Here is a 17114-nt window from a genome sequence, read left to right as displayed (position 1 = left end):
AAAGACAAGTCGTATACATACTTCATAGTATGCATATTTAATGTTACATTATGATGATATATAAACAACTGTCCAAGAAACATTTCTCAGTTTCAACCAACATTTCCAGTTTAAACATAAATAATCACCAAATGATTAACCAAGTGCTTTCGATAAAAGGTTCATATTACCAACACGTGCGTTTCCTGAATCATGATCATTGCTTAAAACCCCGTAATCAAATGTCATGTTGTCGGCAAAGCTTTACGCTCCCAACGCCAGGCTGGGCAAATGTGCAGAATGCTGTAACTGTTAGAGACAGCATAAAGATTTCAACCAAAGCCAAGGCTGAGAAACAATCCTATTTCAAATGCAATCTTTGCCATTAAAAATGATGGAAAATTGTTGATAAAAAAAGTAACTTGTACAAATGACCATTTTCAGTACAAAAGCTTGTAAAATGTAGTTGTGGTGCAAATCAATGCAGTGTCTCTTAAATTTGGTGGAAAAAAAAATCATTTGCAATGGTGAGGACAGTACGTGCAGAATTGACTTGGGTCAGCTCACCAAAACAGCCATTTCTTTTTTGTAGCAGCTACATTTCCAGTTCAGCATCTAAAATTAACTGAATAACTTGGAGTAAAACAATGTTTTAAGTAAAAACAAAGCACATAAATAACACTGAAAATATAGCATATGAGGAGGGGAAATAATTTAACCACCCCTCCAAAGAAAAAAAAAAGAAAAAAAGGAAGTAGTAGAAAAATAAAAATAACAAGATCCATAACCACTGATTCCAACATCATCAGACAGAAACCACAATTTTCCTTATATGAATGATAATTAAAAAAAGTTATATGCATTTAAAAACAAAGAGATAATCCAGATACTATAATCAGAATAAAATTTAGCTGCGTTGAGGTATACGCTCCACATTCCTCTTGTCCAGCCAAATGTCTGAATCTGTCGCAGTTCTACTGAAAGAACTTGAGGCCTGCAACAAGGAAGAACTTCTCCAGGAAGATCTCAGAGTCGAGGACGGCGATGTGAGCAGCCCGGCCGATAAGGGAGTTGGCTGTGTTGGGCAGGGCGTGAATGACATCATATCGCACTAGATTGCAGTCTTTGTTCTGAAGCACTGGCAGCAGCAAGTTTTCAATCATCTCAGCGTACACAGGACCTGGTGTAAGCAAGACCAAAGAGGTTGGTTATAGTCATTTACTTTTAAAAAGACAGGAGAATCATAGTGTAGAATCATACACTGCTCAAAAAAACCCAGGAAATAAACAACAACAACAAAAAAAAAAAAAACAAACCCGGAACTTTTCAGATCACAATGGGGAAAAAAATCTTTCTGATATCTATACTGATATGGACCAGGTATTGTGAAAGGATGTCACATTATTCGATGTAAATGAAATCTGGGTTGAGTTCATGGACCCCCTGGAACTTAAACTAAAACAAACAAAACAAAACAATGCAGCAGACTAGTCTATTTGCCAGAATTTAATTAGAGCAACTCAAAAATGGTACTCAAGTAGTTTGTATTTCCCAATTATGTTGTTATTCATGTCTGGCAATGTCGAGTCGTGCTCCTATTAAGATGACAGATGATGTCCTGGGGGATCCTCTTCTAAAACTGGACCGGTGCATCCCTGAGCTCTTGGACAGTCTAAGGTGCAACCACGCAGCATCAGACATTCATCCCAGTGGCCTGCTTTAGGTATTTTGTAGGGCTCTGCCAGTGTTCATCCAGTTCCTCTTTGCACAAAGAAACCGATACAAATCCTGCTGATGGATTAAGGACCTTATAAGACCTTGTCCAGCTCTCCAAGAGTAGCCATTTCCTGGAATCTCCTCTATGCTCTCGAGACTGTGTTGGAAGAGACAGCAAACCTTCCGGCAATGGCACATATTGATGTACCTTATAAGAGGATTTGGACTAACATCTGTATCCTCATGCTACCAGTAGTGACACTGACCCTAACCAAACGCAAAAAAAAAAAATGGTAGGAAAAAAAAAGTCAGAAAAGAAGAGGGAAAAAAATGTCTCTCCTCATCTTTAAAATTTAAAAACACTCCCTTTTAGGGGTTGTCTCATTGTTAGCCCTCTGGGGCACCTGTTAATTTGTTGTCAACACCAAAGCAGCTGAAACTGATTAACAACCCCCCCCCCCGCTAGTTAGCTGACCAGATCAATATCAATGCCACAGAAGTTTAAGTGACTTGATGCTCTGATTAGTGTTCCTTTAATTTTTGAGCAGTGTATAGATTAGCATTAGTTTGCCAACATCAATTAGAAATCATAATTTATTCTTTATTTCTTTATGTACAAAAAAGACATAAAAGGAAAAAGGATGTAAAAAATTCTGAAAATGAGGAAGAAAGGAGAAATCATTTGAGAGAAAAAAAAGAAAAAAGGCCAAAAATAGTTTAGTCACTGTCTAAACACACAACCGGAACTGAAGGTCACACATTCGAGGGAAACTACACTACATGGTTGAACAATAAGTGTGCAGTGTAATTGTCTGAGCCTTTAAGTCTCAGCTTTTCAGGCTTTCTTACTTTTCTTCTGCATTTACCAGACATCTTGAACTTGCAAGTCACATAGCAAGGATCTAGTTTCAACCCACCTGTTTGTTTGTCCTTTAATGCAGTTTTGCACATTTCTATTCGAGCAGAATGATAGGGAACATAGCGATCCTGCAGTGACCCCACTAGCACCACATTCTTGAAAAACTGCAAACCTAGAAAGGTGTATGAGTATAAGGTTTATATATATATATAAATCTGATCTTCCAAATATACAAGCGAAAACACATCTGGTTTAAATTTAAAAAAATTAAATTAATTAAATTAAAAATTAATTTAAAGAGAAAAAAAAAAAAAAAAAAAAAAAAGCTTACCAGATTTCTTGCTGAGCTTATAGAGGAAAGTTTGGCGAGGATCAGAGTGATCACGACATGTCAGCTGCAAAAGTGACCCAGACTTTTTCCACTTCTGCATGAACCAAAGGCCTAAAAACGAAGTTATATTAGTTATTTAACAGGATCCATCACTATGACAAAAGAGACAAAACACACACACAAAAATAAATAAACAGAAAACATCAGCTACCAATAAGCTGACTAAAATATGGAATCTCTGAAAATACAGTCAACTCTTCTGACGTTCACCTGTATTCACCAGAGCAGAGCTGTTGTATAGTGTCCCCAGGTGAGGCCCGGAAAGGGAAAGAAAAGTGTGTAGCTTGTTCAGGTAACATTTAAACCTGGGTCTGGTCAGCACTGAGCGGACTATGAGGTTTCCCAGCGAATGACCGACAAAGCTGCAAAGGATACATCGATAAAAAATAAAAAAATAAAAATGTAAAGACAGCAAACAACATTAAAATGGAACACTTTCACTGACATACTTTAACAGCATTAGACATGCTTTTGGAAATCAGTTAACTGAATCACCAACTTAAATCTAAGTTCAATAAAATACAAGCAATTTCTTAATAATTATGTTATGATATTAGATTTGGATTAACAGAATGCATTACCTTATCTTTGACACTGTAAGGTTGTATATCTGAATGTACTGGACTATTTCATCCAGCAGTCGGTCTGTCATTGACTCAAAGTCAGCAAAGGTGTCATTCTGCAGATAAAAATAGTATTAAATAAACAACGCAAAAAAACCCCAAAAAACATTTTCCAGGTTTATTTTCATATCTATACCTGATTCCTCTCCGACATTAGAAAGTCTATACGAGCACCAGGCAGTCCAAGCTCCAGGTAGGTCTTCACAAGTCTGAGGTCTGCACTGTTACCTGCAGCAATAAAGGGAACAAAATGCATCCATTAATTTTTTAATAAAAAAGCAAACTGATTTCAAAAGCAACTCTCAGAACTTTTTCTTACCATCCAGGCCATGGACACAGACTATGAGATGGATGCCTTCTTCACAGCTTTCATCTTCCTCCATGCTGAAATAGGGCACAGTGGATGCCAGCTCAGGCACCTCGCTGTACAAGAACCCAGGAAGCTTTAGCTGCTTCATTTCTTCCTTGGCCTTAATAAACCTGCACAAAAAAACCCCAAAAGCCACAGGTGGATGAATATTTATCTGTAACGTGTGAAATTTGACAAGTGTGTGCCTGAAGACATTAAGTGATATTTTAAAAAGAAAAAAAGATGACTCACGCTTTCATCTGTGGTGTGGGTGCGCACTCATACCACTGCAAGCTTGAAGAAAGGGAAGTGGCTGAATAAGGTCTTCCGAAGCTATATCCAACACTGCTGGCGGTTATGTTTGAGCAGATCGGAGCTTTTGATAAATCTTTTGTTTCATGGAGGTAGCCAATGCCAAGTTGTTCAAATGAAAGATTTGTCTCTTGAGCAGCTGCATCCCCAACCTGCTCATCATCAGCAACACCATTCACAAAAGCGTAGCCGTCACCTTCCTCATAGTAACCATTCTCTATCATCTCATGCTCCGTCTCATCCTCATCCTCCTCAACCTGTGGTCCTGCCTGAATTCCCAGTGTGATAGCAGATGTTTCTATAGGGCTGATCTCAGACACATCTGTGCTAGAGCATGAGCCGAAGTAGTTTTCAACCATTCCACGTTTTACCAGGTCAGTGCTACTGGTGGTGGCAGAGTTACTGGAAGGGCAGGCTGTATGAGGTTCACTACGGGACTCCTTATATCCAGAGCTGGCTGCTTCCTGTAGTCCCAAGTCAGAAATACATATTAATTTGGGGTCTGTTTCCAAATCCAAAGAAGGCTTTCCAAGTTGGGAATCCCCTGTAACAGTGTCAGGTTTGCAGGCAGCATCAGGCCGTCCGCTGATATCTCCAGAAAAGACTAAACTCTGCTCCTGCACCAAGATGCTCGATTTCCTGCCACGGACTTCAGCTCCACTGGAGGCCCTAGAGGAGCCTTCACCTTCATCATCTGAAGGCAAGGAGTTGATGGAAGTGAGAGATGACTGGACTCCACTGACAGCGCTGATGCTTTCTGGATACAGAATTTCTCCAGCCCCTCCAGGCTTCTGCACTGTGCTATGCTGAACAGGTCGTGGTGCAGAACTCTGGAGGGCCCTCTCAGGCTGTGGGGCCACAGCAACACCTGATTCCCCAACACATACGCCAGCACAGGTGTTTTGTCCTAGAACAAGCTGAGTGGCAAAGGAGCTGGGCTCACTTTCAATGCCTGAGTCTGAGAGGCGAGATGAAGCACTGGGGGCTCCTCCGTCTGTTAGTCGGATACAATCACTCTTTACCTGTACTGAGACTACACAGGACTGGCTGCGCTGCGCTGTCTCTTTACTTGGCCTTTCAAATACAGATTCCACAAAAGACTGTTGTGAGTAACAGAGGTCTGTCTGGGTAATCTCAGGAATATTACTGTTGACTCTTCCTTCAGCCTGACATGGTAGAGCCATTACTTTATCATGTTGGTATGGGTCCTTGTTACTTCCTTCCACCTCATTTTGTTTTAGTCCAGCAGACCATTGTGGCATCTTTTGGCCACTGTGGTCTTGTTTGTCTTTTGGAATCGGTTGGTTACATGTAGCAACAGCCCCAGTACCCGCCTGGGGATTACTCTGAGTGTCCAAGATTGTAGGATTTGTAAAAATACCTTTCTGACAAGCAGCATTAGTTACATTATTGTCCACAACAGCATCATCAGCACGGTTTCCAGAATGTACTGATGTGACAACAGAGTCGAAAACAGAACTGGCATTAGTCCTTAAATGACTAGTTGTGTCCCCCAGTAAAGTACCTTGTTCCTCAGCTTGGTTAAGGGCAACTTCCCCTTCTTTGTACTTTGAGCTGCTGGCACCATAGGGAGCTTTGAGGTTCTTATAGCCCACCAAAACCACAGAGTCTTTAGAGCCTTGTCTAATCAGCTTCTTAGAGTTTTCAGCCTTTGAATTTTTCTTCAGTTTGACTGACTTGCCTTTGGACTTAGGTGGTGGATCACAGTTGTCAGGCCAGGGGTTATCCACAGGGGCACATCGTGACTCAGGTATTGGGCTGGCTGCTGCACTGAGGTCCTTTGCATTAGGCTTGTCTGTTTTAGCAGAAGCTGAGCCAGTCCTTGTATTGTGCATGCCCAGCCAGGGTCCATCCCGATCTTCAAGATTCAACCAAGTTAAACCAAAAAACAACAAAAAAAAGCCCCAAAAGGACACAAAACAAAAATATAAATATATTTAAAAATCAGAAACATACCTAATTAAACAAAATAATCAAAACAATTTTACTGACCTTCAGTGATAGAGTCCAGGTATCTATCCTCAAAGATGATTGGTAGTGAGCTAACATCACCATCCAGGTCAGCACATTCCACTGGAAGTGGAGGCAAAGACAAGAAGTAGCTGGAGCTTTTGACCGCATTAGTCATCTGTTGGTGACTGTGAGCACTGAAGGAGGGAGCAGAAAGAAAAAGAAAAGCAGACAACAACTCAAATAGAGAAAAGTTATAGTATGTCAGGCAAGTAAGTACTGGTCCAGGCCTGATAAAAGGAATGCTACATTTCACAATCAAGGCACGCATGCCAACTTGACTTACTGTAACTCCTGATATGCCAGTGCGGATTGTCTTGGATGTTCAAGACAAAAGAAAGCCTCAGCAAACCGCCTGACCTGTAATAACAGTATAAAATAAGAATTCAGTCTATACTGTGGAGGTAAGAGAATAGTTCTGGATCAAAACAGTAAAGATTATCACCACTAGCAGATATCTAGCAAAATGTTTAGTAGGTTTAAAAAGTTGAACTCACTCTTAGTGTATGATGCTCCACAGCTAGTATGGCTGCAACATGCTCCTGCAGGGACACAACCTCTAGGAATTGTCCCCAGAGAGCCATGAGCAGAGAGCAGAGTTGAGCCAGGTTCATATTAACTAGTTCTGCCAGCTCATCAGGTGACTCTGCTTTTTGCTATAAGTACAAACATACAAGTCAACCATCAGGGGGCTCAAGTTAGCAATAAACTAAAAGCAAGTTTCAAAATGTACAATCACAATATACTCAAAAAGCTCACAAAACGTACAAAACATGCTCTATTACTTTTAATGCAGAGAGGGCACAACTATCTGGGCCGGATTTGAGGGAGCAAACTGCAAAAGACTGGTTATCTGATCTACATAAATATGAAATACTTTCAGTTTCAAATGCTATTCAATCAACTCAGAAGCAACACAATGCCTGCTCACAAATGCCACAGACGCAATGGTATCTTAATAATTTGCTGACACACCTTGAGCCATTTGGTATAACAAAAGATTCCCATCCTACAGCAAATAAAGCTTTCTATGCAAACCCCCCCCCCCCCCCCCCCAAAAAAAAAAAAAAACCCCACAAAAAAACAAAATACCCCACACACACAACAGAAATGAACAGGCCTTACCTTGACTTGTTCACATAACTCAGTCAGACGGGCCTCTAAGTCAAGTTGTTCTGAGGAAGCAAATTTAACAAGTTATTTAATCATACAGAAATCTTCTGACCTTGTAATCCGACCACATTAAGAAAGTTTTATCAGAGAAAAGTATAAGAAAGTATTTTTAAATGTGTTATGAAACTCTTCGTCCAAAGCCTGGTTATTAAGGTGGAAAGAAAGGATGAGTATACAGAAATTAAAAAGGTTACAGTAGCTTATTTTGCTTCTAAAGAGTGGGTTATACAGAGGCCATGGTGTTTTCAACAAGGAGGAAAGTGAAGTGAAAAGAAAAAAAAAAGCGGGAAAAAAGCAAGCGGAGTTGAGGTACAGTACTTTGGGACATACCTATGTAGACGTGCCTTTGACTTCGGGGATAGGGTCTTCTGAGTACTCGCTCATAAAGGACTTGCATGCTGGGCTTGGCTAGTAAAATTGCACATATAGTCATGTTTAACCTTTTTCATTATTTTTTCCCCTAGGATGGGTTACTATCTGCCAGTTGTGTGGATTGGGTTTCCCAAGCCATAATTACAACAGTGAGTTGTGTCTGGCTTTAATCTACTGGTTACCAGACTTCCCTACTGGAAGCAAGTGTTGTAAGTATAATGAACTAAGATCACCTGATTAGATCTCTAAAACAACTCAGTAAGCTGCTTGTGCAGTCAGTTTAAAGGGCTTAATGTGATAATGTGTAAGGATCAAGTGAAATGATATGGCCTCACAATAAATTTGGACACAGCAAACACAAAAGAAAAACAAAACAATGACAGTCCACTGATTGCAAAAACAATGATTAAGAAGCTATAAGTATTATATTTAATTGTGCGTAACTCTGAGAAAATGTTTTTTTTCCTCAGAGGCTATAAGTTTAAAAAGAGTGCAAAAATAAATATAAATTCTTATTTAATTAAGTCTTGTATTTAGGGATAATGCATTGCTTTACAGCTTGCAGTAACAACACTGTTGATGCTGATATTAATGCACAATGCTGCATACCTAATTCCATACGATGAGAGGAGGGCAGGTCCTTAGTAATGGAGGTGAAGTAACCAAAGAGGCCCTGGTAGGCTATTAGGAGATTGGAGCAAAGGTTATGGTGCAGAGTGAAGGCATGCTGCAGACACTGGTCAGATACCAAGAATGTCCTGCCCTGAGGAACAAAAATGGGAAAGAAAATGCTATAAAAAAAACAAAAAAACAACAACTCTGTGAACATTATTATTACCTTAACATTGTAGATAATTCGCTCATTAGCCACTGCCAAAACAGAAACTCTTGGACATAGGGGGGAAAAATATACATTTGTTGCCTCTATTTCAAGTTTTACTACTCAAAAAAGTGCCCATGAAGAGAATTTAGAGGCACCTGTTTTTAGGGTTGGTAGAGCATTTGACTGATGTATAACATCCTCAAAGAATTATTCTAGAAAGAAAATGATTTAAAAATGCCTCATTACTCTGGTGTTACAGTACCTCCACAGAGCACTATGAATCATAACAGATTATTCTGAGTTACTTCCAGGCATTTGTTTTCCTTATAATAGTTACTTTACAGTGGCTGCTGTACACCTTGTTGTCAAATGTGTCGATGGGTTATCCCCATGCTGCATATTAGTGGAGTGATGAGGGGAACTGCAAGTGTAGACTGATGTGTAGAGCTGTGAAATTCACCACTGTGTCAACATAATAATCAAAGTCTACATTTTCTTCCTTATAAGAATATAACTAGGGTTCCACAACATATTGCACACTGAGTACTAGATTGCAGTCATTTTTTACTTCACTTAATGCAGTCTTTGTACTATTTGTGGAACAACACAATACAAAAAAAAGGCATCTTTTAGATCAACTCTGAGGTGCACAATCATCTACAAATAAAGCAAATATTTCCAGATACATTTGGTTTGCTATAAGACAAGACCACTTACATCTGGCGATACTTGCTTGACATAAGTGCTGCCAAACACGACATTCTCCAGAGGTGGGATGACTGAGTCTTTGCTCTGTGCTGGAGCATTGCGGTTAAGCCATGTAGATTTGACGGGTCGAGGTAAACTAGGAAAAGAGACGCTGAAGTCAAACTCATGCAGTCACCACAAGATTTTAGTAAGCTTTTGACTACTTTATATTTAATTCTAACCCAAAGTCACAAGTTATCTTAACGGCTTCAAACAGACAATCTTGTGGCATGTTTAAAAACAATTTTAAAAAGGCATTATGTTGAAGTTTGCTGCATACAGCAAAGCCAAATGACATCATAAAATCATGTAAGAGCTTCAAGAGCTGTGCTTGAATTTTCAGTAAGGTAAATCACCCCTTGTCTGACCTGATAAGGGGCTGATGTAGTGCCACAAGGGAGGCATGGATGGCTACCGAGATGACAGACAGGTGGAAGTAGTCAAACATGACATTGATGTGTTGGTGGATGCCTCGCTGAAGGCTAAAGTGCAAACGAAGTGTGCGACCACTGATATTCTGTAGAGAGTTTGGATCATCTGGCCTGCATAAATTATATAATAAAGAACCTTAGAAGTGCCTTATTTGCATAAGAGATGCAAATGTCAAAATTATAAAACACTGTATAATGCACACGAAATATTTCAACACCTACGTGTAATCACCATCTGTGAAATATAAATCCAACAAGAGCTGGAAATCCATATCATTGAGGGACTCTTCTACCTGAAGAGAATGAAAAACAGTAATTGGTGGTTAAATAGTGAACTTCAAAGCCTGCGTGCAAAAAGCAACATGTGCCGGGCTGATTTGAAGCTACCAAGATGTTTTTTTGTAATTTGATGGTATCAACTCTAATAAGTCTAATACATTCTGAAACCGTTTGTTTGTTTGACCTATGCCCCAAGAGCACACCAGGTGTCAAAACAGTTTCTGCTGTTCTAACAGAATGCACTAAACTCCACATATCTGTTTATTCACTGGAAAAGCAAAGTGGCACAAATAAGTTAGAAGCAATTTCAGAGAAGACATTCATTCTGACAGCTGCACTGCTTTGGGTGAGTAAGAAAGAAAAATCTCTTTGTCTCCATTTCTGTGATATTCTGCAGACGCATCATGCTCATACTGTACTGCTTTTGGCTGAAGGCAGCATCTGGACTTCCAAATTGTGCTCCTGTGTCTGAAGGAGGAATTACCCAGCATTTCTACCAAAAACATGTTCCACACTAACTCTTTAGATTTTACTTTATAGTTAGGACAATGAGTCTATGATTCCTAATATGACAAAAATGTTTTTGCCCGTTAAGACAATTTCTTTAATATAAATGCATATTAAATTAACAAGACAAAATTGACAAAATTTGTTAAAAATGTTTTATTACAACCTCTTTGCATGTTTGTTGCACATTTATTTTGATTTTCCTCTCTGCAGGGAGGGAAAAAAAGAAGAAAGAAATCTTACTCAACATCCACATTTCAGCTGCTTTTTTTTCCCCTTTCCTGAAACACAGAATAGGGAAGCGCAACTCCAGATGGTAGATGTTTGTATGGAGGACTCGCTCTCAGTTTCATAAACCACAGACACAACAGTATCCGATACAGAAAAACAAGAAACCTTTAACGCCGACTATATTTAGCTGTGCAACAGCCGGTTCTGCTTCATGTGACGTATTGGCAAATACACTGTAATAAATAAATGCCTTGTATAAGTAAAAACAACATATTTATTTTCTAAACGTACCCTCTTTTCATCAAGCAGCATCATCACTTTGAAGAGCAGGACATCATTGACAACAACCTCTTCATTTTTATACAGGATCTGGAACGTTTTGCTGCAGATGACGTCATCTTGGACTGATGCAGGAAACGCCAGATCAGAGCCTAGACAAAACTATGATGATTAATTGCGGGTCCATGAAAAATTATCATTAAAGAATTATAACCTATCCTGCCCTAACATTACTATTTCTAAAGATAATAGTGTTTCTATTATCGTTAGAAACACTAACACCATGCATGTAATGGTATCTCTACAATCTACATTGTAAATTATGTCACAAGATATATCTTATGTCTGTAGTTGCAGTGGCAGATTTGGTCCTAACAACAATTTTACAAAATAAAGATAAAACTGAAATCAAAACACCTATCCCCTACCGAGGATCCTATATGTCTGACACAAATGTTTTGTATTAAACAACAGTTACATTTTCTAAGGCAGATAAACAAAACCTTAGATAAACACTGAGAATAAAAATGGTATAACATACACCAAGTCTACCTGACTTTTTAGCAAAAGTTAATCAACATCACCTATACAGTTACAGGTATAAATCGAGCCCTCTGATATGAAAATTAGCCATGTACTACTTAATGCATACTGCAGGCTACCAAAGCCTTATTTAATGGCTTTAATTAGGAAAAATCTGAGAACAGTCACTGCTTCGGGTTTACCAATATTAATGCAACTTTTGAATACATATTTTAGTTACTATATCAAATTAGGCAAATGTATTAATAAAATATTGCCTTTTCATGACAGAGACATTACAGACCACATTTTGCTTCCCAATCAATCACACTTTGTCTTTAGTATTCTGCATGATGTTATCATTCATCATTTACATACCACATTTTAAAGAACTTACCTCCTGGGTGAAGTAGACTGGCCTCAACCTTGTGTGGGACGCGGGGTGGCACCTTAAGACTGGCACGCAGCTGGTAGAACCTGTAAATACATAGAAATCTTTTACCTCTTTCCCTGATAAAGATGACATTTGACAACCTCCCCTGCACACGACAAGTTTTGATAGCCTTGCTGCACAGGCAGAGACCACCTTCATTAACGTCTGATGAACACCCAGACATTTTATTCTATAAGCAGGCCGGAAATATAACAACGACTGCTCAGTTCAGCAAAAACGATTCAGGTTTTTAAACCTTTAAAAGCCCACTAGTAGTAAAGAGCTAAAATGAAGACATCCATGAAAGACAGCTCTACGTGCTTGGTGAACATTATTAGACATGCTGTAAAAGGGGAACAAACCGCACAGGTTAGCTACAAGTGCTTCAACTTGTAAAAGGACACTTCACCTCTAATAAATGAATAATGAGCACTTTCTTTTGCAGTCACTCATGTAGTAAACCTAGGCTCTTAAAGCACTGATGAGTCAGGAGCTTTGGGCAGGAGTTTTAGCTCAGCACTGGGACATATCATTACAGTGCTGTTATAAAAAATAATTTCCAGATGTTAAAGATCAAAACTGCAGCTTAAAAAACACAAGTCACTTTTCTTCCTTCCTTATGCTTCCATTAAACGTTGCACAGCGCTGGACGTGTACAAAAAGAAAAGAATGTCTGCATGGGGTGTATTATTCCAAACTGGCAGGATGACGGAAACTTTGGACACCATCCTGCCCAGAGCCACGAGGAATTGTATTAGGGACCAGGAAGTAACAGCTCAAGTCAAAGGGGAAAGTTGGACTGAAGCTTCCAAATGAAGACAATAAAAGCCAGTAAGTGGTTTATTTAGAGCAATATGTGCTATGCTGCTAAGTGAGCTCAGCCCATAAAAATGATAAATGTATCTCTTAAATCTGACATGATGACCTCAAGCTCTGCCTTTACATTACTACTTAGATCCAGTCTGGCACATACATAGTATGCTGTAGTTAAAACAATATATTCAACCAAAAATATACAATCACCAATTTCTAGAGACACCAAATATTGGTATTTTAATAAATACATTAAAATACTTTGGGGATATTATGAATAAGAGGGCTCATCTAATGCACCACCATCCCGACATAACTTTAAACTGGGAAAAAAAAATCCTCCAACACTGGACACAAAGCTTGACGAAGCTACGTCCTAATTCAGAGCAAGCAGTGGCGCAGTCACACGAGTAATAATAGGACAGCAATCCCCTTGAATGCCCCCCAAAAAAGTGGCTGCCTGGTTATTGATTCTTTTCCCCTCCACATTTTGTGCCAGATTAATAAGTAACATATGTTACTGAAATACTCATAGTATAATCACGTATACTGTGACTTTGCATAACTGTAAAATGTTAAAGTTGTAATAATATCATATTGTGGGGCGATTCCCACCTCTAATTAATTTGGTTTCTAAAATTATCACCAAATACAGCCAAGTAGCCGACCTGTGCCAGATCAAATGTTATTCTGCTGTACCACAGTCAGCTATCTTTTACAAAATTTAAGCACATTTGCAAAAACAACTTTATCTGTTTTTGTTTATTCAAGTTATTTTTGATTGTTATTCACAGCATGCTATATTTAGGCATCCTAAAGCATCAATGCTCATGCTTCAATTAACGGTAGATCATTTAACTATTTTACCACGCCAGCGGAAATATGATAATCAAGATGCAAATTCAAATTTAATGAGTCAGAAAAGAGGAACTCCTCCATATTTGTATTCACATGGTATACTTCACTGCATGACTTCAAAAGTTACTCAACTTCTTTACTGAGTACTTTTTACAAACTGTAAAAATTACAGTTTAAATACATTTACAGTATGGTCTTTATCTCCATTATCACTGTGGTGTAATAACAACAATTATCAAAACAAAGCGGTAGATTTACATATCTGAAAAAGTATAGTCAAGTACTGATTTGCATATTCTGTACTGTCTGTACAAGAGCATTTGTGAGTGCCCTGAAGGTCTGAACAACATTGCCAAGTGTCCTACATTGGCTGGGACACTCAGAGAACACTTCCTGATCCTCTCTAATGCAAACTGCAAGACAAAGCTTGTTCGGGTTTCTTCAAAAACATTCCAGCACAGTTGAACAATATTTAGCATAGCACATTGTAAAAGTAGATAAATATATTCTGGGGAAATCCATGTCATGGATAAAATCCATCTTAGACTCATGCCAGGAAGAAAACATGGAATTACTTTTCCCAAACACTCAGACAAAACTCACCCTCTCTGGAACAGGTCCACATTGTAAAACTTGTGGAGCTCCACAGAGAACTCCACTGTGGCCTGGACTTCAGTCATCTTGGTCTCTACAGGCAGAGGTGCCTTACATCATCTGGGATACACCTGTAGGCCTGCAGGCAAAAGTAATCAAATTAGTCATTTCAGTTCCAGCAATCAGGTTATTGCAAAACCTTTACACTTGAAAATGCAGTATTTAAACTGAGTTAAACTGAATGAGAACTTCTAAAAAGCTGTAAAACGACTCACCTAGGTTTACAAAAAGAAACCCAAGGTCAAATCAGTTAAAAGAAAACATCACCAGCAGTCACAAGAGTGAGTTTAAGAATATATAACAGTTGGGTTCATTTTTAGAGAAGTTATTAGGGCATAAGGTCTAAATTTGGCACACGAGGCATGCCGTCCTCTGGGCCTAATTAGTTAACAGCCCATAACAATTATAGAATTGATATGACAGGATAAGAGAAAATACTATTAATAACATTGCACAAAATAGCCCTGAAATACAATATTACCAAATGGTAGTGTTAGAAATACACACAGACCTACTTTAGACCTTATGTAAGACAAGGGTGTATAGTATTTCTGGCCGTAGCCGAGACAAAATAAAGCTGGCAAAAACAATCATGCAGACGCTTGCTAAATTAGTCATATATTAAATTAATAAATCATCCACTGGGAGATATAATAGCTGTTCATGCCAGTGAAAAGAAATGAGCTACAAAAGACCACCATGAACTTGATCGGGTTAACACAGATGCCTGACAAGATCCAAGGTTAATATCCCTTTCTGAATTCTGTTGCTTTAAAAACACAAAACAACAACAAAAAAAACCCTCCTGCAAATTAACTGGGCACAACACAGAGGACATACAAGGACACCGTCGGGTAAATTTGCCTTTGTGGTCATGTTTGTTTTGGGTATCAATTCCCTTTGCAAGCCTAGCATAAATACTTTATGGTCATACTGAGTTTGCAAGTCAACTGATTAACTAGTTTGTATGAATCGAGCAGCCAAATGCAATTCATACCAGACTAAATTAGATCAAATCAGTGACTGCAGCTTTTGTTAAGCTTTTGGTAACTAAGCTGCAAGACCTATAATAATGTGATGGAAAACTTGACATCGTTACCCTGTCAAACAGTTCCCCGCTGTGTAAATGTTTCAGTACACTTTGATAACATTATGGATTTATGATGCACTGAAAGTTTGGTATTGAGATTGTAGCAGCAACTGGTCTATCGGGTTTAGTCTTTAGACAAAAGCCCATCTCCGACAAGGTATGTAAGCAAAAGTTATATACGTGGAGAATACAAAAGATTAAGTAAGGCGTTGACCGAAATCCTGAAGCATTGCTGTCAATACACCAAACAACCTGCCAGTGCGAGCTGTATCCACTGAAACGTTTGTTCAAACGTAACAATAACACAAAACTGTCACAAAAAACACACCACCAAAACAAAATTACATATTTCCCCGACCAACAACCCGGCGATTGGTGATAAGACGATGTCTACGGCACTTAAGAAAATGTAAGACACCTCAGGGAAAGTAAAATCTAAACATCTAGTTCTGTTAAAATATACATGACAAGGCCTTAAGACGTCGGTCGGCTCGATGGTTTCTTCTAGAGCCAACAGCTAAAACCCCAAACCAATACAGACAAGGAAATAAACAGCTGTTTAAGTTGTAACTTAGCTTTAGGATTTAGATGCTATAACTAGAAGGAGTGAGGCAGCAAAGGTCTCTAGCTGAAGGGTAGAATCTTTGCAAGGATTTCATTTCGGTTACAGGTGGGAAGCTAACAAAACATATTTTCCCCCAAAAGGATCAGAAAATGTTAGGAAAAAAATCGGCAAAGACAATACACTTTAACAGACCACCCCCCTGAAAACAGTCTCCCTTGACAGTGCCTTAGCTAACGGTAACACTTAGCAGGGCTAGCCACCCACTGAACAGTTGCCACCGGGTAACATTAGCTGCGCAGTCAAGCTAACGCTACTCACCATTTCGCTGGGAAGCTAACATTAGCCGGCTAACCAACGTTAGCTCAAATTTCAGTCCTCTCGCCGTCCTCTCACAGTGAAGTGCGGACTGAAAACAATGCCCCGCTGACTGGTTCTCCTCCCGGCCCGGTCAGCTTCATAGAAAAATTGGCGTTAGAATGTTACACAGCGTCACTCGTCCATGTAGTTATGTCTGTGAGCAGTGTTTGCTAAGCAGGGAGCTAACTGTGCTCAATCTGAAGAGCTGACAGCAGACGCTGCTCTAGCTGTACGCCTCTCAACTGCGCGTAGCTGCACATACCGGAGACGCAGCTGACATGCAAAACTACTACCGTTAAATGGAACATCGCAAAGTTCAACAAGCACACAATAATAATAATTAAAATAAGAAGAAAAAAAAGGGGTTTTTTTCTCCAAAGACGTATGTTTATTTATGTTGTAAAACTTTTGCATAACACTGTCACTTTTTTAAGGCATAATCCAGCCTGTTCATTGTTCTTGTGACATCCAATTCACTTACTCAGTTTAATTTACTTTCATTTAATTCATTTTATTTTTGATAGCCAATGTCACAAATAGAGGTGCAGACATAAAAGCATTTTAGGAAATGTGGTCAGTTACATGTACAAAAATAAATTTAAACAAACCATCCGAAATACATACATACATAAACAACCCCACACACAGACTTAAATATAATACAGAGGTAAAGGAAATAATTCATATATAAAATCCCTTGAAACACCAAATGCCAGTGTG

At 38.9% G+C, this 17114-nt stretch overlaps 1 protein-coding gene across 2 annotated transcripts; it reads right to left on the bottom strand.

Annotated features, from left to right (window-relative positions):
* Window positions 1-18: 18 nt before the first annotated feature.
* Window positions 19-16638, bottom strand: fam135a (family with sequence similarity 135 member A). Of its 2 annotated transcripts, XM_085477956.1 has the most exons (21): window positions 16356-16638; window positions 14332-14461; window positions 12022-12101; window positions 11115-11254; window positions 10029-10099; window positions 9744-9917; window positions 9346-9472; window positions 8415-8568; window positions 7764-7841; window positions 7386-7435; window positions 6758-6916; window positions 6547-6620; window positions 6243-6397; window positions 4170-6108; window positions 3888-4048; window positions 3705-3796; window positions 3527-3624; window positions 3156-3307; window positions 2886-2996; window positions 2613-2726; window positions 19-1159 (listed from the first exon to the last, which is right to left on the bottom strand). In XM_085477956.1, exons 2-21 carry the CDS (start codon window positions 14406-14408, stop codon window positions 954-956), a joined length of 4212 nt encoding a protein of 1403 aa, XP_085334082.1. In that variant the 5' UTR covers window positions 14409-14461; window positions 16356-16638; the 3' UTR covers window positions 19-953. The 2 variants fall into 2 exon arrangements, with proteins under 2 accessions (XP_085334082.1, XP_085334083.1); XM_085477957.1 differs by lacking the exon at window positions 7764-7841.
* Between the last annotated feature and the right edge of the window lie 476 nt (window positions 16639-17114).

The sequence above is a fragment of the Copadichromis virginalis genome, linkage group LG13 (assembly GCF_057382275.1).
Source record: "Copadichromis virginalis isolate Kocher_CV1m ecotype Utaka linkage group LG13, C_Virginalis_male_GT1.1, whole genome shotgun sequence".
NCBI lineage: Eukaryota > Metazoa > Chordata > Actinopteri > Cichliformes > Cichlidae > Copadichromis > Copadichromis virginalis.
Note: the sequence above shows the minus strand (reverse complement) of the source record. Positions and strands in the feature narration are given on the sequence as shown.

What these genes read in the sequence shown, in the direction of transcription:
- fam135a (XM_085477956.1), bottom strand. Translation starts at nt 14,408, where the DNA reads ATGACTGAAGTCCAGGCCACAGTGGAGTTCTCTGTGGAGCTCCACAAG. An exon ending in TTCACAGATGGTGATTACAC is followed by an intron (nt 9,918 to 10,028) that starts GTAGGTGTTGAA and finishes TAATTTATGCAG; the next exon opens with GCCAGATGATCCAAACTCTC. An exon ending in TAATGTCGGAGAGGAATCAG is followed by an intron (nt 3,625 to 3,704) that starts GTATAGATATGA and finishes TTTTATCTGCAG; the next exon opens with AATGACACCTTTGCTGACTT.